Source organism: Hydra viridissima, unplaced genomic scaffold, assembly GCF_058129835.1.
Source record: "Hydra viridissima isolate aposymbiotic clone 2 unplaced genomic scaffold, HvirCarnegie_v1 scaffold_2, whole genome shotgun sequence".
Taxonomy (NCBI): domain Eukaryota; kingdom Metazoa; phylum Cnidaria; class Hydrozoa; order Anthoathecata; family Hydridae; genus Hydra; species Hydra viridissima.
In genome coordinates this window covers 15567501-15592424 of record NW_028324301.1, presented here as the reverse complement: position 1 = coordinate 15592424, position 24924 = coordinate 15567501, and the positions used below count along the sequence as shown (strand labels likewise).

General features: G+C 27.7%; 3 protein-coding genes across 7 annotated transcripts in view; 1 reads left to right on the top strand and 2 right to left on the bottom strand.

Moving 5' to 3' along the window:
- The window catches only part of LOC145186566 (uncharacterized), a 337374-nt gene that overhangs the window by 24257 nt on the left and 288193 nt on the right, over positions 1 to 24924 (bottom strand). The gene's annotated exons all lie outside the window — the stretch shown is intronic.
- Positions 5713 to 17997, bottom strand: LOC145185406 (protein transport protein Sec24A-like). The gene is made up of 27 exons (XM_090077444.1): positions 17649 to 17997; positions 16637 to 16936; positions 15454 to 15491; positions 14386 to 14538; positions 14186 to 14233; positions 14010 to 14099; positions 13892 to 13920; positions 13705 to 13807; positions 13227 to 13350; positions 11890 to 11999; positions 11630 to 11696; positions 10923 to 11041; positions 10775 to 10820; positions 10539 to 10594; positions 10310 to 10411; positions 9975 to 10203; positions 9619 to 9718; positions 9347 to 9405; positions 8982 to 9155; positions 8461 to 8571; positions 8317 to 8360; positions 7804 to 7938; positions 7584 to 7721; positions 7358 to 7447; positions 6933 to 7025; positions 6491 to 6594; positions 5713 to 6339 (listed from the first exon to the last, which is right to left on the bottom strand). The coding sequence occupies exons 1-27, from the start codon at positions 17812 to 17814 to the stop codon at positions 6225 to 6227; spliced, it is 2943 nt and encodes a 980-aa protein (XP_089933570.1). The 5' UTR covers positions 17815 to 17997; the 3' UTR covers positions 5713 to 6224.
- Positions 21684 to 24924, top strand: part of LOC145185387 (bridge-like lipid transfer protein family member 1) — a 36041-nt gene continuing 32800 nt past the window's right edge. For 3 of the 5 annotated variants that reach the window (XM_090079785.1, XM_090079783.1, XM_090079787.1), the window contains exons 1-5: positions 21909 to 22082; positions 22299 to 22368; positions 23381 to 23668; positions 23840 to 23918; positions 24002 to 24090. In XM_090079785.1, the coding sequence (XP_089935911.1) occupies positions 23437 to 23668; positions 23840 to 23918; positions 24002 to 24090 (400 nt within the window). In that variant the 5' untranslated portion in view covers positions 21909 to 22082; positions 22299 to 22368; positions 23381 to 23436. Of the gene's footprint in view, positions 22083 to 22298; positions 22369 to 23380; positions 23669 to 23839; positions 23919 to 24001; positions 24091 to 24924 lie in introns of those variants that run through there. The other 2 variants (XM_090079784.1, XM_090079786.1) reach the window with 2 other exon arrangements.

The following is a 24924-nucleotide window of genomic DNA, read 5'->3' as shown; positions in this document are numbered from 1 at the left end:
AACGCATATGCACGCAATGTACGCACCAAATGTGCGCGTAGAAAATATTTTTTTTTAACAAAATTATATTCTTTGACTCAAAAAAATATTATTTTCACATAAAAAGTTTATTTCCATTTTTATCAAGTTTTATTGAATTTTTGCCGTTTTTCGATCATCCTGAGCATTGTGCTGCGCTAAATTTCTCTAAACGGCATGAATCTGCACTAATAAATGATAAAGATGTTGACTAAAAGGAGGTTGAAACTGACTCGTCTGCAATTAGGATAGAAAAAAGAAAAGAACGTTGATAAAGTTGCTGTGGGCAACCAATTCGAAATGAGTCACAAGATTCGAATTAAGCACATAATAGAGTCGGCATTGCAATAAACAGCCTAGAAATACGATTTTCTCGAAATTTGTATAGATTTAAGTGATTTTGCATCGAATTAATCATCATTTAACTTATAAAGTTGCAGCATAGTAGTTCGCTGAAAGGTTTACTGAAAAATCTCTTTGTAGTTGTTCACCAACCCAGGACAAAAAGTTCTATAGATTTTCTATAAAGCTATTTCATTTCAATATGAGTTCTATAAAAATAATTGAGTTCTATAAAATTTCAAAAGACAATTTCTTGAAGTCTATAGAAATTTTTAAAGACTTTTTGTAGTTAAATTTCTATAGGTCATGTTTCAAAAGCCTATAGAATTGATCTTTTCTATAGAAACTTCTATAGACTTTCAATTGCATATTCTATAGACTTTTAGTAGTTGAATTTCTATAGGCAATATGTTCCAATAGTCTATAGAAAAAAGGATTGATTTTTTTTATAGAAATTCTACACAAATTTTGTCTGGGAAGACACTTATTTAAAGTTGTTCACTCAAGACATTCACTGAGACATAAGCTTACAGTTACTGAGGCAATAACGACGGTAATAATGAAAACCCGACTCAATTTTTTTAAATTTCAGCTTTTACTCTTTGAATTGAAAAACAAGATTAAAGATCGAGTGACAATGAACAATAAACACACACACAAATAGGTTTGAATGTTGTTTCTTTGATTGATCAGTAATAAATTAACAAAACTATGCTAAATTTGAGAAGTTTGACGCGTTTTATTTGAAAAAATTCATGTTAAGTACTTCGAGCAAGTTGATGATGCGGAGATTGAGAAGGTTGATTGTTTAACTTATTTTTTTCAAGTTTTACTTTTGTTTAATGATGTTAAAGCAAATGAGTTTTCATTACTGTGAGACTTCTTAAGTTGTCTTTTAATTAAATAGTATTCTTTAGTTAATTAGCTAAAATGTTTAAATACTTGAGCAGTTTAACTTGAGAGTAAAGGTTTTTTAAAAATTTGAAATCTTAGTAACCACCAGAAACTTTATTGAAAGACGTATTCACCTTCAAAAGTTTAATTTTTAATTTTCTTACGGAAGATTGAAAGCTGCTATACTGTATTCAAGTAGACAGAAATAAATAGAAGCAACGACAAAGAAATATTTTATATAAAGATTGAATGGAATTGAATCCTTCAAATAATTTGTGAGCAGGATCGCAATACTTTAGCGTGATGGTCTCAATCCACCAGCGACTTTCTATGAACAATAGCAAAGGTCGACACCATTTGGTTTTGAGAAACGCACGTATCACCTTAAACGCTTAGTTGTTTCATATTTGAGAAATCGTTTAAAAGCAGTTTAATACTTTTAGGAGTTCAAAACGTTTTGTCGATAATTAAAAACTGAGTCTATCAAACAGAAGTTTCAAAAAGTCCAAAATTGTCTCGGAAACGAAAACAGCAAAAATGCGGAACATAAAAAAAAACATCCTCAAGTGGACCAAACAGTAAAATAATTGCTAGAAAAATATTTGCTCTTTTATTTTAAAAAAGATTTAACTTATCTGCATTTCATCTTAACAACAACTCTCCCGATCGCACAAAAACATTTAAAAGCAATATTGTCCATTGTATCCCCGTAAGAACTCAATAAAAGCAAGTCTTTAAATACCCAAAACTATCATTTTTTGATTGAAAACAAAAGTAATTACACAATCAATCTTAAACTTCTTATATAAATTTTTTTTGAGAGACATGGTTTGTATCGTACATTTCACAAGGCTTATCTTGTTGGCTGGGGATTTTTGATGATGAAACTTTCTAAATTTTCAAAACAATAGTTGACTTTAGGAAGATGGCTGGCAATAAAAGCAAATACTATCTTCCCCTTACCCCCATCCACCCTGTTCCTTCACCCACCCTAAATCCCTCATTCTCCGTCTTCCCACCTCATTACCCAATCCCCATATCCACCCCCTCCCCCACAAAAAAAATTTGACTAAAAACTGAATTAAAAAACGAAGGTAGTTTTTTCTACTCTCATAAATATTTGCATTGACTTTAAAAAGAACTTGTTAATGTTTTTATTCAAGCTTTACTTCCAGCCTTTACTTTGGATTATAACATGATCAAAATACATTATTGTTATGGAAGTTTGCATATTTATGATGTAAAACCATTTTGCATGCTGATAATGTAAATTAAAAGTCAATAGCAAAGAAGTTTGTATGTAGGGTGCTTTCATAGAATGAATGCCGGCGATTAAAGATTAAACTTTTTGTAAAATTTAGTAATTTTTTAAAGCTATTTAATGTCATTCAACATAAAAAACTAGCAAATTTTTTTGTTTGAGTTTTAACTCAACAAAGCCAGTTAATTGTGTGAAGCGAAGTGGTCAACCGTGAGATAAGAAGAATTTTTCTATATCCATATATGTTTTTTCCGTTGCGAAATTTGTTTTTGCGATTCATTATTTTTAAATATCAGTTATGCTGAATTTATTTGATATAAGTTATGCTGAATTTTATTTTTTTGATTATAATGCCAGTGGGTTCCTTTTAGTAATTGTAACACCGAAATTATTTTCGCTAAACAATCCAAATTATTATTTACCATCATTGTGCGGCATTTTAGAAGTTTAATAGGGGCAAGGAAATAAACATTAGAATTATTTATAGTAAATGTAAATCATACGGAATTGTAAAAGGTGCAAATGTTTAACACCAATGAATATTTATTTAAAATACTTTTCCAAATTTCAAATTGAAGTTGTTTACTAGAGGAACACATAAAGACTGAAGCATGGCAAAAGAGTTTTGTTCTAAACAGTGATGTTGTTGTTAAAATTCAATTTGTATAAGTTTTTTAAATAATGAAGAATTTTTTTTTAACATTTTGATTTCTTTTTTGAATGTTTTTGAAGGATAGGATCGAGAAAGCATTAATCAATGAGATTTACTTCCTATGCTAAATCTTACTTTCCTTGATCAATCTAAAAGCTCTTAAGAATTAAAAGTAATAGCTTTTCATCTTCAAGACTAAGAAAAAGATTTTCTTCTTTAACACAGTTAAAATTGAAAAGCAAACGATAAATAAATGACCTAAAGAGATTGGCTTATCACATGCCTATTATCTAATACTAAACCGTCTGGTAGTGTATTTGAAGGGAAATGTCTTAACTGAGCTTTGCGTAAAGAATACTTTTTTGTTTTCACTCTATCATACGTAAAAGCAATCAAAAACCATGCAAGAAAAACTAATGCCGATCCCATTGTTAGGCCTCTGCCACCGTAGATATCATATACAATGCCACCCACAATATTCCCAAACAAAGAACCAAAACTAACGTAAACAGAGCTAACTATACCAAACATAGTTGCAGATATTTCTTTTGAAGATATCATTTTTGTGTGCTCAGCTGCAGCCGTCATATAGATAGCATAACTAATACCATACATAACTTGCACCGGTAAAATTAACCATTTTACTTTAACATACGTCATTACTAGAAAACGTATGACGCAAGCAAATATTGCCATCTGAATGCCAACTTTAGTACCTCCTATTTTTTCAATTATGAAACTCGCAAAAGGAAAAAAAAGAGTCGATGCTGCTGCAGATAGAGAGTAACAGAGACCAACAAATGTTTTTGATGCCTGTAGCTCGTCGTTTAAATACATTGACAAATATCCGAAGCGTAAACCCTGCGAAGTGCCCATAAAAAAGACAGAAGTAAGAAACATCAATGTCTCCAAAGATTTACAAGTTTTTATGGTTTTACTGAAAACAAATTTCTTCTTTCGAACAACAAGATTGTCATTTACTTGAGCTAACAATGCCAATGCCGATGGTAGCAGGCAAAAAAAGCAAGGCAAAAAGACAATAAATACACCAGAATTTTTAGGAAAAAATGATATAACAACTTTTTCTGCAGCCAAACCTGCAGCAAAATTTACCCCAACAGTTGCTAATCCTGCAATCATTCTTTGTTGTCCGTATGATGCGTGTTTTCTTTCAGTGACAACATCCATTACGGCTGAATCAATGAAACCCATTAAGGGCTGTTCAAAGCAAGCAGACAATAAACATACAGCGAGTGTTATATAAAACAACTTTGTGTTATCTGAATAAGAGATTCTCTCCGGAGAAATTTTTAATAACGTACTGCTTTCATAGTTTATGGTTCGCTCGTTGAGAAATCCAATACAAGGCAGTGGAAATACGAGTAAGATGGTTGTTACCCACAAAATAGTAATAATAAGTTTACGTCTTCCAGTTATATCGGCTAATACTCCCCATAATGGAGACGCAAAAAGCGCGGGAAGAGATCGTAGCCCAACTATAATGCCAGCTTCAGTAGATGTCATTCCGACCGATGTTAAAAACACATTTAAATATGGTAAATAACTTTGAGAGCAATATAACGAAGCAAGCGACAATTTTGAGGGAATCATATAACGATCTATATGAAAGATCTTACACTTTGCCATGTTTTATTCACTCTTCTCTTGTTTCATGCCTTTAGTTTAACTATAATCGATATTTATTTCAATGCGACGTGATATTTCTTTCTTTTGTAAAACTGCACTTTGTTAGCGTAAGTGGAAAATTTGTAAAAAAAAAAAAAAAAAAAGAAAAAAGAAACAATGTAATTTGTAAATAAACAAGCACTAACAACAACATTAGTACTGTGAAAAATGTCAGTTACTGAACTTACGAATATGTTTTGATTTCAAGACATGGAAGATCAAACGGATCAAATCACACAAATCAAAAAAAGTTCTCTTTAAAAGTGCATCTCTGTTCTTAAACATCAGACAGGATGAAATCAACATAAAAAGTTATTTCTTAATTCAGAACTTTTTGGTTTTTTTTTTTTTTTTTTTTTTTCATTTTTAGTGTAAAAAGCGATTTTAAAAGTTGTTAAGAAATATTAGTCCTACTCCACCCCCACCCTCAATGGCGCTTGACAAAAAAAAAACAAAAAAAAAATCACCAGGGGGAATGCGCAGACAGCAGTAAAATTCTAGTAGTATAATATATAAATATAATTTATTTTGTATTCGACTAAGGAGGAGACCAATGCCAATTTTTTATTGAAAATTATACACAAAATTGAAAACAGAAAAAGAATTATTTATCTTTTTAAAACAGCGTTTGAAAATTTCTTCATTCTTAAAATCAAAAAGACTGTTTTATTGCAAGAGAAGCCATCATCAGCCCGAATTTATTTTAGTTAATGCATCCAAACTCCGAATTTATTTTTAGTCGATGCTCGTTTTTTTTAAAAGATTAACATAAATTTAAGCGAAATCCTTTTAATTTTGAAATCTAAAATCGCACATTCGAACTAAGGTTTTTTAGATAAATAGAAAAATAGGCCAGAAGTCTACTTAACTTTAGGACAACCCTTCGTTTTATAGCATACAAAATTACTTTAAAAAACTGGTGAATAATATATGCTCACAAGTTTTCCTATAAATTTATTCAATTTTACAATAATCAAACTTTTACAATATCCATGTTTCACAAATACTAAAAAAATTCGGTTGCAATATAGCAAAACATTTTCTTTTCAAAAAGATGCGAAGGAAAAGAAACGAGATCTGAGAAAAAAACATCATTAAGTTTCTTTTAAATAAAAAATACCAGTTATTAATCAAAATGTTATATTCTCAGAACTATTTTTGAAAGAAGTAGAGTCACACAAAACAGGCTTTTAACTTAAAAAGACTCCAAAATATTGAAATAACAGAAAAGCAAAGTTTGTTTAAAAAAATTTATAAATTAACTCTGTAAAATATCAAGGCTCGCGCAGCAACATACTCAACGAGACATGGAGTAATATGCGTTAAACGAAAAATTAAGGTATATTACAGAGTGTTGACGTAAGTATAAGATCAACTGTTCATTTGTCTTTGAATATGTTGAAGAAATTCGTGGTAAGACATGGACGACTCTGTTCGATCATCTATTAAATTGCTCAGAAACCGAAGTCGGTGTTTACCGTCTTCCCTAAATTAACATTTAATGAAGCTTATTACTAAGAAAACGTGTTTGTACTTTAAAAAAAAAAAAAGAAAGTATAATACAAAAAAACAACAACATAATAAAATTACAAGAATCACAAACATCAAGACTATTACAATTTTACAAAGTAATCAACCTGATTATTTCCAATGGTGCATAGAACGGTCGCTCCTTCCTTAACTCTTCAATAAACTTTCTAGTTTTAATACTCAGAGCATTATTCAACTCTGGTAAACGGTTCTAAAAAGCGAAAGCTAAAAATTTTTATTTCGATTTCTTTAATAGAAACTATTTATCAGCCGCTGAAAAATAATATATTTTAAAAACACATCTCAACAAAAAAAAAAATCCATTTTTTTCAATAAATCAACAAAACACAATGAAAGCTAATAGTGTACCATACATACACAGGTACTAACCACATCATTCATTTCATTGTAATATTACAAAGCCTAATGCTATACTACTAGTGCAACTAATATGCTATACTACCTACTGTTGCTATACTACCAAATTGTTAAAACATCACTAGATATCTAAAGTTAAACACAAATCCATAAAAAGAATAAAATACTTACTGATAATTCAGGAACCATAGAAATATTTGATAAATTAAACAAACACTGAACTACATTATCTTTAGTATCTCTTCCCACAAAAATATACAAACTCTACAAAAAAAAAAAAAGATCATTATTTCAAGTGCATTTCGTGAAGAAATATTTAAATTAAATTCTCTTTTTTTTAAAAATAACTTGAAATGTGTTCAAAATGATGCAGACAATAATGTTCACCAAAACAAAGCCGACACCTCCATCAATATTTTTTAAAAAAACTAGTTCAGAATTTCTAGCTCTTATAGTTATTAAAGCAACAAATAGAGTCAATTAGAAATTTTTTTAAAAATACTGAACTGTACCATTTATAATAAACAAAAAGAATGATATAAATTGAGAGTTTTTAGAAAGTTTTTTAACTTTCTATTGAAATAAAGTTGAATTACCTTGCAATTATCCATGATATATACACCATGTCTACTTAACCTTTCCACTGAAGCATGAAGTATCGGTGGAGCAGAATAACTTTCGTCATGCTTTAAAAAAGTATAAGAGTACTGTACTAACTTGTGTCTTTATCATTCACAGCACAATATATAAAAAATTGGGAGCATTTAAAAGAAAAAATTTTTTTTTGCTATAAAAAAATCACTAATGCATAAATTAACTTACTTCTTCAAGGAAGTCTAACACTGAGTAAACTCTAGGGTAAATGTTTGTCATTGTTTCAAACAATGATTGCCATTTAAATTCTAGCAAAGAGAAAACACGATTGTCCAAAGATATGCCACTTCCCAATTTGAATACAACCTTGAAAAATAAGACAATGTTTGATTAGAAGTTAAAAACAAAATCAAAAGGTCTTTGAAACAGAATTATAAAATATTCATACATTTTTTATCAGTGCTAATACATGAAGAGGAAGCAGACGCAAATGATGAGGCAAAACAACACCTTGAGAGTCTTTTTGTCCAGACAACTCACTTCGATAAGTTTTTGAACAATCAATGCAAGCATTAATGAGTGCCTTAAATAAAATAATGAAATTTTATGATTTAACAAAAAATAAAACAACTTAGTTTTTTAACCTAAAACATCAAATAGAAAGAATTTTAAAACATTACACAGATTCATTATGAAATATTAAGTTAAAACACTACAAAACATCAACTTGAAAAAATTTGCAAAACATTACATAGAAAACACAAAATTATTATAAAGAACTATATAAAAAGTCACATTGAAAAACACAAAAAAACACATAGAAACTTTTTAAAACACCACAACAAATATCAAATGAAATACTATTTTACATATTAGAGTCAAAAAATAAATCCATTTAGATGAAATAAAAAAAGATAGGAAAAAACACAAGCACAAATAAAAAAAAATTATTGAGAGATACCTCTCTTGCATCTCCAAGTGATGACATGAGGGTTCGGTCAACAGCTAAATAGAAAAACAAATCAATAAAAGACCTATTCTCAAAATGTTCTGACTAGTTGAGTATGTAATTCTAGAAAATTTGTTTTGAAAGTAAAAAACTTACCAAGCTTTGAAAGAGAACTGATAATAGCTTCTTCATCAGCATAAGCATAAATATCACTTAGTTTTGAAGTGACTGGTAATGCAAGTGTATGTACACGAATACGTCGTTCTCCTAAAATTTCAACAAAAAACAGTAATTTAAAGTAACCTATTCCACAAGAAAAAAAATTACAAGAAAAAGAGCCTCAAAAACCTCACAAAGTTGAGAAAAATCTATAAAAAAAAGGCTTAGCCTTAAACTCATATAACAATTTTATTCTTGTTTTATCAGAATTTTTTTAAAAAAACTGCATAGTAGCAGCCAAAATTTAATGGCAAAAACAAAAGAATAAAACAAAATAGTTATAACCAGACAAATCAACATCATAGACATTTAAAAAAAAAAAAAAAGCTTAAAAATGAATGTGAAACTTTAAATAAGTTTTTAAAGGAGAGATAGAACTATTAGTTGCTTTTAAATTAAAAGAACTATTTAATGCTTTTAAATTAAAAGAAAAGAACTAATTAGTTTATGCAACATACCTTTTACTGTAGTATAAAGCAAAGCAGCCTGAAAGCTCACCATGCTTGAATCTGTTAGAGACTCTTCAATTGACATTTGCATACTAAAGCTATGATCTGGATTTACATTAGGAAGCGACAGCAAATCAGTTGACCGAACAAAAAAATTTCCATGAAATGTGTGAATGCTTAATCCTACAACAAGGAAAAAACAGGGATGCGTTCTTGATGACAATGATTTTCACAACTTTAATTAGATATGTAAATACATATATGTTTTACATGGAGGAAACATGGCATTTGTTAGATTTACAGATCTCACAATAATCTATACCTAAGTAATATTGGCGAACCAAAACCTTTTAGCACCAGACAATAAACATTACCTTTAGTGCAACGGAGCCTCATAACTGCTTCGAAGCCTATGCTTCTAGTTAGGTAACGCCTAAGTATAGAAAATACACAAAATGGATACAAATTAAACCACTGTTAATTTTTACTTTACTGTTTCATTTAAAAATGATTTTCTAAAACTATAATTCATTAATATTCCCTGAAACATAACTTAATAAAGAATCTCTAAAATTTATTTTCTAAATGTTTATCTTTTTATTCCAAACAAATTTAATAGCATCATAAATTGAAAAAATAACTATACTTGAAATCATGCAGAAACTTCTGCAGCATTTCTATATTTCTCTGAGAATGGAAGTCTGGGAAGTAATGAATAGCGCCACTGGAGTATCGAGATGCACATGCTAATAAAAGAATAAAAAAGTTCTAAGATATTACATTTCAACTTTTTAAGGCTAAATTTAATTACATTCCAAAGAAAAAAGTACTACTGGCTTTATGCATATTCACATGGGAGCAACAAACAATTTTATTTAGTTTTAAAACCCTAACTGAAAACCAAGAATACTTGAGGGATAAAACAATTTTTTTTGGACTATTTAGTTATAAAATAAAAAGTTAAAACACACAGTTTATTAAATGTTATCAAAGAAAACATACAGAGGGATGCAAGATCAGAATACTGGCTTGACAACAGAAACAGATCAACAGCAATCTGTTCTCCAGCACAGTCCAATGAGAATCTTTTGTAAAAATCTGTAGAAGGATTTAAGAACTGAGTGTCTTTGCTTTCAGATGACATTGACACCAATTCACGTGGAATCAATTTTCCTGGACCAATATTTGGGAGGCATGTTTGAAATAATGTTATTCTTCCTCCTGTGGCAGACTAAAAATTTGAAAAAAATAGTACTAATATTCTTATTCATTGTTTATCTGACACTACAATATGTAAATGTAAATCTATCACCTTTGAATTGAACTGTTAAACTTACCACCATCTTTTTTGCAGCATTAATCGCTGCACCTGTGGCAGAGTAAGTGTCATAGACGCTATCACAAGACGCTGGTAAAGAACTTAATAATTGCAAAACCATCTAAAGTGAGGATTAAGTATATGAACATCATGAATTTTAACTTAAAACTCATAATTTAATTGATAAACTTATATATATATATATAAAAAAAGTACACAAAACTTTTTTCTCAATGCAAAGCTCTCACTTCTTTATTTTCTTTTAGGTTGACCAATAAACCATCAGGAACAGGTAAAAAAATGTCTAAATAAATTTGTTAATAACTGATAGTGAAATTTAATATTAAAAAAAAAAAAAAGATTTCACATTCCATAATTTTAAAATAGAGTATTCATTAAAAAAATATTTTTAAAAGATAAGTAAATTATGCACAGTAACATTAAAGATTCTATAAAATTTGTTTAAAATTAAGATATATATTACCATCTAAATCTGAAACAACATACATCTGGGGTTGACTTTGAGTAGACTAAAAAATGCAAATAATAATTATTAGCATGTACTTACTGGATTATTCATATTTTATTCAACGCTTATTAAACAATTTTAGATTTGATAAGAAAATACAAACCTTAAGGCTATAGAAATGAATAACACTATTAAAAGTTATAAAACCAATCATAGTTCTTGAATCACCAGGCAGTGCATCTAGATTTTTCATAATCACATCACAGGCATGCTTTAGATACCCTAAATTTAATATTGGATAAAAATATCTTACACTCTGATTTTAAAGAAAAATGCAAACTCTCAATATTACAATCTACTGTATATACTGGTGTGTAAGTCAACCAATTTTATAAGTTGACCTATTTTTAACTGAAAAGAATTGTTTAATGTTTTGCAACTGTTGTATAAATCAAGATGTATTTACCACAGATTAATATTTTTGTCTTCTTACATTCTTAAGGAACATTTTTGAGCCATTCTGAACACTTTAGTCTCAACTTACACACCAATATATATATATATATATATATATATATATATATATATATATATATATATATATATATATATATATATATATATATATATATATATATATATATATATATATATATAGCAAATATATTAAGCTTGAAAGCAGGTTTTTAGCTGAATGTACTGCACTAAAAATCTAAAAATATGAATTTTAATTTAAAAGTTAAAAATAAGTAGAGAAAAAACCACTTTGTTGTTATTTGCTTGTATTTATGACTTGAAATAAAGTGCATTAAAACCTACAGCAATGCTGTAAATCAATGCTCTTTACAAGTTTTAACTAAAAATACTTACCTGTAGAAACAGCATTGTGAGAAACATCAAACACAAAAATAAAAATTGAAGGTTGTGGAGGGCGCAACTAAAATAAATTTAACTTAAAATTAAATTTATTTTCTTCACCAAAAATTAGTCACTTATATTAGTAAATAAACTTATGTTAAATAAAGAAAAAAAAAAATTATGTTAGAATAATGAATCAACATACTCTAGCTATTGATATGAATTTATTATAAGTTAAGTAAATCGCAATTCTTTCTACAAACAAAATATACCATATATTCTGAAGGAGCAACAAACTCAATTGAAGAGGAGTTTAACTCAGGTCGTTTACGAATATCATTATATTGACCAGTAATAACATCATAATTAAGTTCTTCTGGTACTGCAAATAAAAAAAATACAGAATTTAAAATAGTATTATTTATAGGCTCAAACAAATTTTATTTTGTTTTAGGATGACAAATCATTCTAAAACAAAATGCAATTTGATACTTGCCTCAAAATCAATCTTTACATTACTTGTACTTCAGAATAAATAAAACATAATGGCTCTTGAGATATTGGCATGTAAAATTTTGCTGACTTGCATGTTTGTGAATTTTTTTTTGATAACAGAAACTACCATCTTTAATTTGAAACAGAGTTAACAAAGATTATGATTTCAGTTATAACTCCTGCTATGAGTTCCAAATATCAACACCATCACCAGGCACCAAAATCACTAACATAAAAAGTAAACTTTTTTTGTGTGTCTGATTATTTTGTTAGAAGACCAGAAAAAGCTTATTGCACCAGAAACAGTTAAGTTAGTGACCAAATTTTGTCAAAGTGAATTTTCACAAGTGATCCCAACAAAAATTTTTTTGTAAGTATTAAGAACCACCATGTTTAAAAAAGGCTATCACTACTCAATCTTAATGAATAACATATCATGATTCAAAAAGATTATTCTAATATCAAAGTCAGCCTGTCTAAATTTTGCAATCTAAAACCTAAGTGGTTAATTGCAACTAATGCTTTAGGCATTCATAAGGTGTGTATGCAAGTTTTAACTTCAAAAAGTATATATTTTTTTGTGATAAAAAGGTAATACAAATAAAAGCAAATGGTTTTTGAGACAGCAAGAATACAGGTTTTTTTTAAAGTAAATCTAACATATAATGATATACAAGTAAACTTTTTTCTCAGGTTTTTAGGGGCAGCCTTCATTTTAGCTTTGAAAACTAATTATCACAAAAATGTTTAATCAACACAATTTTAATTAGTGATCTCAAAACTGTTGATAGTTTTGATTCAAACTTTTTATTATTTTTGAGTTATGGATTAAAAGTTATTCAAAGATCTGATTTAGAGACATAAAGGTGTCATGGTCTGGATGATTTGGTATAGAATGATCTTATACTTAGTAAAATTAATTGTTTCATGCTTTACTCCAAACAAGTCATATTGTATGTAGATTTATGCTCTTTATTGTTAACTGCATTTATTTTGGGCTTTGCCCAAAATAGTTGCAGATATTAAGGTATCTTATTTGTAAATATTTAAACTTACTCATTATTTATTATATGCATTGTAGAATTAGTTTCAATAAAACTATTTCAGTACTTACTATCATTTAGTCTAAAACACATGTTGCACTGCCACCTTCTGTGATCTGGTATTACTACAAATGGATTCAGATAAGATCGACATGATCTGCAGCGTGTTATAACAGATGAGACTACAGGCAAATCCTAGATTTAAAACAATTTTTTAATTCTATTAGCATTAATTAATATTGAATTAACAATGCTATAGTAAAAGATATTGTTAATAAAATACAATCATAATATGGTTAGTAGGGAAAAAAATTTCAATTCAAAATTTAAAAATAATTAATGAACACTAATATTTTCTGAGTAAAAGTATTCATACTTTAAACATTACAAAGTACAACACTTTGTAATATGTTTAAAATATAAATACTTTGAAAGAAAGAAAGCATAGAAAAAAGCAAATTTTGATGGTAATAGCTTACTTTACTTAAGGAGCAATTATTTTATTGAGTTCTACTTTGGATAACAAAAGGAAATTAAAAATTTTCTTACTGTGCCTTCTTTAAATGGGTGAATATGAATTCCAAAAGGAAGTTTACATTGTTTTTGTAGCGCAGATGTTTGAGGGACAGCATTAAATGTGCATCTTAAAATGCTAAATTTTAAAAAACAAGCATTAACAACAACACATACAAGAAAATTAAAAACAAAAACAAAACACCATAAACAAGTAACTCACTTAGGATTTGCATTTTTCTTTAATAGTTCCTAGCAGAGAATAATCCAAAAGTTAATAAGGTTAAAAAATTTTTCAACGTTAACATCATTAAAAGTATTTTAAATAAAATAAAAAATACCGGTGTTATAGGTGGTTTAGGAGGAGGAGAGGCCTTTGGTGTTACTATTTGCCTTTGCTCTAAGAGATTAAGCGGGTATGTTGGTGATTGCTGAAAATATAAAGCATATTTAAATTTTATATTAAAAAAAAGAGATTTTTTTCATAAAGACAAAAAAATAATAATAAAAAAAAAACCTCTACTGTTAGTCGGCTCATCAATGTATTAGCTTGCTTTATATCAACCTATGGAAAAACCATGTTTAGAGACTATTTTTTAATTGTTAATAGAAAACATTTGAAAATAGAAAACTTTTTTTACATTTGAAAATAGAAAACTTTTTTGCTTAATCATTTTAAACAGTAAACTAAAGTAAATGAGAAAATATATGACATACATTTTGAGATTGATTTGAGTGTGATTCAAAAGATTCTTTTTGTTTGATAGGTAATTGTGGCAAACCATTTGAAGAATTGACTTTTTGATTTTGTAGGTTATTATATGGATTAGACTGGGGATGGATGGGCAAACTTTGTAAATTAGAAGCAATCTAAAAAATTAAAGTATGGTAATTCATAAAATAGTAAGTTTATATAAAAATTCATACTTGCAAAATGTATAAAACAAACAAAATATAATAAAATAAATTTTCTTTTAAAGGCTAAACAAATCAGGAATCAAATTAAATCTTTAGAAGGTGAGATTTCTCAGAAATTACAAAAGCTGTAGTTCTAAACACTCAACTTTATTTTGTTGTAAGGACTAAATCAATTTCAACTTCAAAACATTTTAAAATCAACTTTCATTATCTTAATCTGATCTTTTTTTTTGTGGCAGAAAAGGTTAGTTGAAGAAAAATTTCAGAACAGCCTTTTGACCCTCAAAAGAAAATTATGTTTCAGATTAAAAAAAGTGTCCTTACCTTGCCATGTTGCTGCCTACAAGAAAACTAAATAACCCTCTTTAAAAAAATGTTGCCAATAATTTTTTTAAAAATCTAGTTGTTCAATTAAATAGGGACAGTCATAGGAACACTATTTTAAAATTTTAAAATTTTTTAGAATGAATAATTAGGATAAATAATAAATTAAAAAATATGACCACCTTAATTAGAGGTGGTCATATTTTTTTAATTAGAGGTGGTCATATTTTTTAATTGGATATTATCTCTTAACTTTTTTTTTCAACCCATATGAAATTATTACACTACTTAAGAACTAGACATTAACAGAAATTTATATGAACAAGATGAGAAAGTGCACCTACTATTTTATAAAACTTACTAAACCTACTAAAAAAAATTTTATGCAAATTGATCTTGTAAGTATTTTAGACAAAAAATATAATACAAAATAATTATGTAACAATAAATTTTGTGTAACTAAAAATAGCTAAAAGTGCTTACTGAAAACATAAAAATGTTGTAAACTTAAACATTTCTAGAACTCATTAAAAGAAAACTTACTTGTTGAGGGTAAGCACGTCTTTTAGGTGTAGTTGTGTCTAGAAATAAAAACATGTTAAATATTGATGAGAGGTTTTGAAGATGAAGTGCAGATGAATAATAAGTATTATAAGTTATAATTAAGCTTTCCTTCTCTCCTTTCACTCTCTCTGTGTTAAAATATATCTTAATTCAAAAGATATAGCTTTTTGAAGAATAGCATCTTACAAATGAGCTAAACTTTAAAAACAGTTATGGGTGATAGCATTGATGAGTTATCAGTTGAATTAAGTGAACTTAATACGGATTGGGAATATGAAGAGGAAGGTATACAAGTTGTCGTAGATCCTCATTTAGCTACACCTGATGATTTCCAGAAAAGAAACTATTCCCCATCAGAGTTGATTAATTATTGTAGTTTTAATTTTGTTTGTTTGTTTTGCATGGATGAACTAAATCTATACCAACTATATATAATAAAAAATTTATTTTAAGAAATTCTCATACTTTTATAAATTTTCTTTTTTCTACAGTTTTTATGACAAACCTTATATTTTTTCTCCATGAACAAGTTTTATTATTGCTTAACTGCTTTTTAACAACTTTTAGCTGTTTTTAATACATATTTTTGACATATTTTTTGATTTTTTAGCAAAAAGCGAGTTTTTGAAGCATGCAGATGGCATCTCTTTGCCATACAATGTCTTACTGATTTGGTATATAAATTTTTGAATATTTGTTTGTCAGATTAATTTGTTAGTAAGATTTGCTTATTTTTTTAGTCAATACAAAGTTTTAAATTATTTGAGTCAGAAATAGCAATTTTGAACTTATGAATTTAGCAGAAAATAGCCTGGGAGTGAAAGGATTAAAAGAATGCTAACCTTTCTAACAACACAATAAAATATTGGGTTGATGAAAAAAAGTTTGTAACACAATAACTTGTGTTAGGCTACATAAAAAAAGTGTTAACTTAAACATTAAATTCAAAATATTTAGTTTTTTTACTAACTTTTTACTGTTAATTTTAAGTGCTACTTTTAGAAAATTTTATTTTAGGTTCATTTTAGTTTCAAAACATTGAAAAGATTCATCTAGTTTTGAATTATTGAAAAAATGAGGAAAACACCTATTGCATAGATTGACAACTATAAAAATGCATTAAAATGTAATTTTCATAAATCCTTAGTTACAAAAAATTTACTTGTCTGAACAAGATTTTCTGACTGATTTTGATGTTGAGTTACATAATTTGTTGCATTTGGGCTGGCTGGATGAGGAACATATTGGGTCTGCTGATGAGGTGGTTTATTCAGTTGCACAGCTGGTTGTTGAATAACTTGTGAGCTTACAAATGGAGTATTTTGAAAATGTTGACCATTAGATAAATTTGTAGGTATGCTTGATAAAGGAGGCATTGCAGAAAGCTTGTTACTTTGATTTAACCCTAAATTTGGTTTTACGTCTTGTACAGGATACTTTGGAGGATATCCATTAGGTATGCCTATTAAAAAGAAAAGTTTATACTAGGATGGAGCAAGCAATCCACTTTTTAATAACAGAAAAAAACCTTAAATAAAAATGCATATATTTTGAATTGTTTAAATTTAATAACAAACAACATAGGAAAACAGCAATTAATCTCAATAAATCAATGACAAGAGATATAGGAAAAATGAACAGCAACAGGACTTCTTTTGTTTTATACAAGAAATATTAACAAAATCAAAATGTTTAAGTTTATATAACCCACTTGGTGTTTAATAACAACTATAAAAGAATTTTTTTTAAAGAAAAAAAGAAAAAAAAATTGTTTAGAACTAATAACACAGGAGACGAAGTAAAAAAAAAAAAAAAGACATGGTAGTAAAATAAAGTAGAAAGATATTAGAATAATACAATACTTTTCAATAGTCAGAAATTTTTTTTACGTCTTTTCAGTTTGTTTGTTTGCTTCTCCAACATCTTTTTTAAAAGGTATTTTTTCCATATTAGAAATAGAAAAAGGTTTGAGTGATTAAAACAAATCTGCAATAGTTTAATATTCAATGTGGTTTAAATTCAATGAAGCTTGAAATTTTATTTAAAACTAATTTAAGAAGTTAAATATTTGATTGTTACATGAAAACATGTAATTCTCATAATAAAGAGAGGAAGGTTACAGCAATAACAAGTACTTCAGTCAAAAAAAGGTAGAGAAGTTTGAAAATACAAACCTTGATTCAAAAAATTTTGGTTTGGAGTGAGTGGCTGTGGTATACTCACATTAGAAGTAATAGCATTATTAGGGCTTTGCATACTATTTGGTTGCAGTTGAGAGATAGGGCTATTACTATATTTGCCAGAATCTTGAAGATTTTTTTTATCAGATTGAAAGCTCATTTCCAAACAAGCTGAAATTAGTTATTTAAAAAAAAACTCATTTCTAAATTGTCTCAAATATAGTTCATCTTAAAATAAGGTACAAAAAAATTGGGTACTCCTGAACTCATATCATCGTATTTTGATTTTAGCTACTCTAGCGTACAATCCACTCTAACATAATGGCCACTGAATAAAATCAACAGTTGTCTTTTCGGCAACCGGAAATTTCTTTCTTAAAGTAATGAGTTGTCGTGGCTTGATTAAAGATGAAGATTAATTTTACGATTTTGTAATAGCCGTGGCCCCTCAATTTTATTGACCTCAACCCTGCAATAGTCTGTAGCTGGAATATCTAATGAACAACTAGCCATATTTTCTGCTTTTTTAAATAGCATTATAATTAGCTAATATATAAGCTTGTGTTAAGTTGAGTTGTACACAATATAACTTACAGACTGCTTACACCATCATTTAGAAACACCTAATATTTTTCAGTTTTTAAAGCATAACTTTTCACAAACATTCTCTAATCAGCTGAAAGTTTTACCAAAAATTTCTTTACATTAAATCAATCTGTTATAGAAACCACAAATATTATAAGTTATAACCGTTAATTAAAATTTAACTTTTATTTGAAAAGGCTTCCGTGCAAAAGTTTAGAAACAATTGAATCTCATAAATTATTAACGTCATTTTTTTAATAAGACAGTATTTGGTGGCATATCCATTTGCCTTCAAAAAAGCATTACAGCAGCAAGGCATTGAGTCAGAAAAATTAATGAGAACATCTTGACGAATGTTATACAAACATTCTTTAATTAAAGCAAATATATGGTCTTTGTAGATTGGTTTTCTCAAGAGGATTAAGATCTGGACTCTGTGAGAGCCATTCAAGAACTTTGATTTTTTGTGATTTCAAAAAATCCTTAACAGATCTGGAAAGAGCTTTAAATTATTATCATGTTGTAAGACCCATTTGCGAGTAATTTTATTGTTTGCATGTGACAGCATTACATTCTTCATGATGTCTAAATGAACTCTCTGGTCCATAATACCTACTATCAATCAATGGGACCCACATTGTCACAACTAAAACATCCCCAAACCATAACATTTCTCTGCCATGTTTAGCAGTAGGTAACTGATAATTTGGATTTAGTCTACTAGATGTCTGGCATACCTACTTCTGTAACTAGTGAACAGCATAAGCTTTGATTTGTCAGAGAAAAGGAATTTTGACCTGATTGATCTATTGGAAATTTTATTTTGGCTTACGAGGATCACTCTTGGAAAACCTTACCAACAATATATGGACCTTTCCAGTTGAAACTTAAGGTCTTCCAGTCCGAAGCTTGTTTTCAATAGCTTTTCGCTGACAAAATCTCTTGATAATGTGACTTATTCCTGGTTTTGAAACATCATAAAGATCATAAATCTTTCTGCAAGACATTTTTTCCACAAGTTCTATAATTAGTTTCTTCATTTCATTTGAAACTTTCCTAGCCTCTCCCATGCTTTTGAAATATCACGAAGTAATTGAGTTATAAAGTTTCACAAATATTTCGGCGATTAGTTATATTTGACTGCTTTGAAAATAAATTTTACAGATATTTTGGTCTTTATGTTTTTGCTAACAAAAACTTGATTAAATTGCAGAGTATGCTACTATTACTAAACTTTTGCATGGAAGGATTTTCAAATAAAAGTTAAACTTTAATTAACCGTTATTATTTAAAATTTTTGTGGTTTGTATTATGAAATATACTAGTACTAAAACAATGAGAGAGTTTTCTTCATTTCATAACCTTAATTTTTAATATAATTTTTACTAAAATGAACAACCTATTTCAATGTTAATAAATAAGTACGTGTATATAAATAAACTGTTAGTTAAACTTATATAGCATTAGTATCGCCATAAATAAGTATTAGGGATTCTGCACAGAACCCAATTCAATTTAAAGGTTCCTTTAAAAAACCTTAAGGTGCCTTTTTAATATTTTTTAAAGGTTCCATAGGATTTTCCTCATTATATGGAATGGGGGGGGGGGGGGGGGAGAGGGGGTGCTTGCCTCCATAATCAATTGAGTTTAAATTCTGTCCTGTAAAATTTCAATATAGTATGAAAATGTATGTTAATTAAGCTTTATTAGTGGTTTAAAGTTTATAGTTGCTTAACATACTTACATTATTACACACTTTGTATATATATTTTATTTGTCTTTTTAACAGCGACACATAATGTGTCAAAATTAAAAAACACTGCAAAACCCTTTAAAAAGTTTATTGCTAAGAACTCATAATTTGAGTTATAAGGTAACTAATTTTTTTTTGGTTAATTTTCAAGGATTCGTTAATTTTTGCATCTTTTCCTGAGACTTTTTAAACTTATTTTTCGCGAAGCTCGCGCACAAAATGCTCGCTGATGTGTTTTAAGGCTGATATGAGTAAAAATAGTCTAAAATTTAGTTTGAAGGCAAATGTTTAAGATATTTAGAACAATAAAAAGTATTTTTTTAACTTTTTTTGACATAGCATTTTGATTCGAGATTCCTAAGATCTTCGAAAAAGTACCCCTAAGTCATTCCTAAGATCTTCGAAAAAGTACCCCAAGTTGATTTTTTTTTTTGATTAACCAGTTGAAAAACTAAGAGATTAAAATTTTTTAAAAGATTCCCATTAACATTTTCCCTTTGATTTAACATTTTTTCTATTGATTTGACATTTTCTCATTGATAGATATATATTGGTTTTTAGAATCCAAATTTTTTAAAGTTAACGCGAATGAACACGAGGAAACACGTAAAAAGGTTCTATTTCTGTCTTTTGTGATTTTTTGAACCTAACGAGGATTGTAAAAATTACTTTTTATATTTATGTATTGAACCAAATTTTTATATATTTTTTATCATATTATATAATTTTTATCATTGCCGCTATATAACTATTGTCTAAATGCAATTGTGCTTCTACTGCCACGGTTGTACAAAGCTGATGCAGCTGATTATTTTTATACGACATGAAACAAACAACATTTCCTAGGTAACTGGTGTTTGACGCCCAGTGAACATGATAATTGTAACATCTAAACTTGGCGAATTTCAATGTGTATGTGTTTTAAATGATAAAATTGTCAAATGCGTATCAATTTGGAAAAACATTTAAACTTAAACAGCAAGGTTTTTCGATATTTCTCATGCAAAATAGATTCATAACCTTGATTTAACAATTGCACTTTGTTTTTGTTATTCACCTTTCAAATTTATGTTACCACAACTTTGGTTTTTAAATTATGGAGATTCAGCTCGCGAGTACATAAGCTGGATAATCAAAAGACAAACAAAGACTAATATTTGAATCGTGTTTATGACAAACCTGTAGTTTGTGTAAAAATGGAAACGGTACTTAGTTTTTAGCAAAATGAAAAAAAATTATTGAAAACTATAAATTAGTTGTTGTCGCTAAATGACCGATTTAAAATTATTGAAAAATTGATATTTACTGAAAGCTTGATTCAAAATTTCAAAAGTAGCACAAGCTGTGTTTCATCACATTAACGATTTTATCAAAGATCTTCGCTTAGACTCTTCAGCAGCAAGAACTAGGCATAACAGCTAAGAATTTATACTTTGCGCTCTTGAATGAGCATTAAAAAAATATGATATTTTATTATCTCATTTTTAGAAAGCTGGGCTAATTCACCAAGACTTGTTTTATTAATGTAATAAATTTTCAGAAGTGTAAAATGGCTTTCATAAAATATTTGATAAGTAAAAACAACAGTTTAACGTGAAAAAATCTCTTTAAAAATCGGATGCGGCAACGAAAAAAAAAAGAAGAGTTAATGAGATGTCCGGCAACCGAAATTGTTTAAAATTGTTAATTTCATTGATAAACAACTTCAGCAATGCAGTTTATGGCATATTAAAAATATATAAACAGTTTGAGCTTACAACTATAGCAACCTAATAAAGCTATAATAATATTAAATTGGTCAATTATTCAATATTTTCAGAAAGTCAGAAATAATTGAAAGTATAGTTCTATGCATGCTAATATTACCCATAGCATTTTTGATTAGTAGTCTAATGAAATCGTCATGTTACCAATATAATCATTTACATGTAGGATATGATATACTTAAAATGGCATTCTAGGTACTGTACAATCAACACTGTAATCATGTATGTAGAAAGCATCACAAATAATATATTCCTAGAGGTGATATATAATGTACCTTCTATATTATACATGCATGATCCATAGTTTTTTTGGAGCTCTGAAAGGTACAGATTTTTTCAAAATGATATTTAGATTGATAACTCTTTTTTTCTTCTTACTGAAAAATTTCTTTTACTAATTTGGCTAGCACAAGTTTTGAATGGTGCTGTTTGCAAGCTTTTTTCTTAATCTAGAATCAGAAAGTTTTTCCTAGGTTGTCTGACTTATCTAAGTAAATACCACATAGCTAAGTGTTAGTCGTTGCTCTACACTTCATTTAGTTTTGCCAAAAGTTTTGAAGGAGGGTGGAGGAAGCAAGTTGTCTTTAAACAATGTAGCTAGCTCAGTCAGGTAGATATAATTTTTAAAACTTATAACAAAGTTAGGTGTCAGTATGAATATATCAGTGTAATAGAATATTCTCCTGATATTAATAATATAGTTATAATAAAGATATAGTAATGTGTGTGCCTGAGTTTGTGTATGTGTGTGTTCTTGTGTGTTAAAGTATTTAAGGATTCAATTCATGAAAATATTTTGAGAGAATCACCTCGAGACACATTTATTATAGAAACTTTCTTTAAAATGATAATGATTTGGTTTTAAAAGTAGTCCAAAGTTCTTGCTTTTTCTTTTATTTTTTTGGCTTGATTTTTTTTTGGATGTGTTAAAAAGGCAAATAGTGTTCCCTGAAGAAAATTTATTTTTTTAAATAAATTTCTAAGAGATTCTGCAAAAAGATTGTAAAAAATTGCAAAAACTGAAATACAAGGTTTGCATGACTTACCATGTATAAAAATGTTAACAAAGCAATTTTCAACACTTTAAAGTTTGTTTCATGTGTAAATGTAATGAAACCTGAAAAAAAAAAAAATAATAATAATAATAAAAGGTGTTATATGATAATTATAAAGATTTAATATATTATAATTACTTATAAAACAATCTTTGGAAAGGATATAAAATATTTTTTTTAAACATTTTTATGGATTGTAAGTCATTCAACATTGTATTTCAGTTTTTGTACCTTTTTGTAACTTTTCATATCTTTGTTAATATATCTTGCTGTGTTAATATATCTTGCTGTGTTAATATATCTTGCTTATGGTGAAGTAAGGCTCTCAAAGTATTTTATGACCTGAATCTGAAATAAATATAAGTATATATATATATATATATATATATATATATATATATATATATATATATATATATATATATATATATATATATATATATATATATATATATATATATATATATATATATATACACACACTTATATTTGTATACTTACATTTGTCTATATATTTTAAAACTCACATATATGCTTAAGTATAATAAAAATAATCTTTTATTTCAGTTGAACAAATAACTTCAAGATATGCGTCAGACAATTAATTTAAAAGTAAAAAAACAATGAGTTTTAATTTATCAACTATCTCACCACTCTTAACAAATTCAACTGATCATATTATTAATGCAAATTTTGATTTCCGATCTAACCCTGGTCTTGTTTTTGTTTTAATATCATGTACCTGTACTGGACTGTGGATGCTTTTCCTCACATTTTATCTTTCAAGAATAACTGGTTACATCCTCACAAAAATAATTCGTAGATTTTATATAAAAGATGGATATCTTAGTATTGGTATGCAACTTTCTATTTCTTAGTTATTTTGTTACTTTTATTTTTTTGTTTCTAATATCATCTTAATTTTTTTGTGGTATTATTCTTTTATTTCTTGTACTATAAACAACAACTTGTGTTAATTTAATTAATATTCCTTCTATATAGTTACTAAGTTTTTTCTTTTCTCAGGTTCATTTTCAATGTCTCTGTTATCTGGAAAGTTCATGTTTAGAAACATTCGTTTTATTACAAAAGATTTTAGTATAAAGTAAGTCTTTAATAAATGTTTCTTTATATTGCTTTATTTTCTAATGTGTTTATCTTTTTTTTTTTTTTAAATTACTTTTAAAGTATTGTTGATGGTCAAGCAATTTTAAAATGGTGGCTAACCTATGATGTTGCGAACATAAGTTATTATAAAAAGTTATCTAAAGACCAAGGTAATACTAAATACTTTTCCTAATCATGTTTCCTAAAAGGCATTCAGTTGAAGTTTTAAATTACACAGTTGTAGATTTTGTTACTAGAATACTAAGGTTTTACAATTTACCTTTTATGATAAATTTTACTATGCAGTTAGAAGCTATTAGCAATTACTAAATATTGAGTAATAAAGGAAATAAAAATTAATAGAAGTAATCTGAAATAATTATGTCCATTAACAAATTAAGGCATACTTATACATCAAAGTCTCAATCAAATCATTTAGAAAAAGTAAGAATTCAGCTAAAGGAGACCAAAGTTGTTGTTTTGAAATACTATGCATGCTATTATTTTTTTAGTTCAGGATGACGTCTAGGGGTTTAATTGAAGCATTCTCCTTACATTGAAACTATCTTTAAAGTTGACTTAGATTAGTCTTGATAATATATATAATCTTGTTAAATTTCTGCTTAAGTTTCTTGTTAAGTTTCTTTACCTTCCTGTTTATTACATTGGCCTTAAATAGATGAATAGTATTTTGTTATTAATAAAAACATTTTTATTGTTAAAACACCCAACAATTAAAGATGGCGCAATTAAAAAATGTCAAGTGTTTTAGAAATATTAAAAATTAGGTAAAAATCAATTTATGAAAACCAGTGTTAATATATTTTGTTAGTTGATGTTTTTTTTTTATAATTTGGTTTTATCTTATTTTTTTCAATGGTGTAAATCTTTACTTAATTCAACAATTCACCTTCCAATAACAAGGAGTTTGGTAATTATCATAGTAAAAAATATCTCTACTGGTTCCCTCATTCCCTCATAATCTTGGGCCTATTATATATATC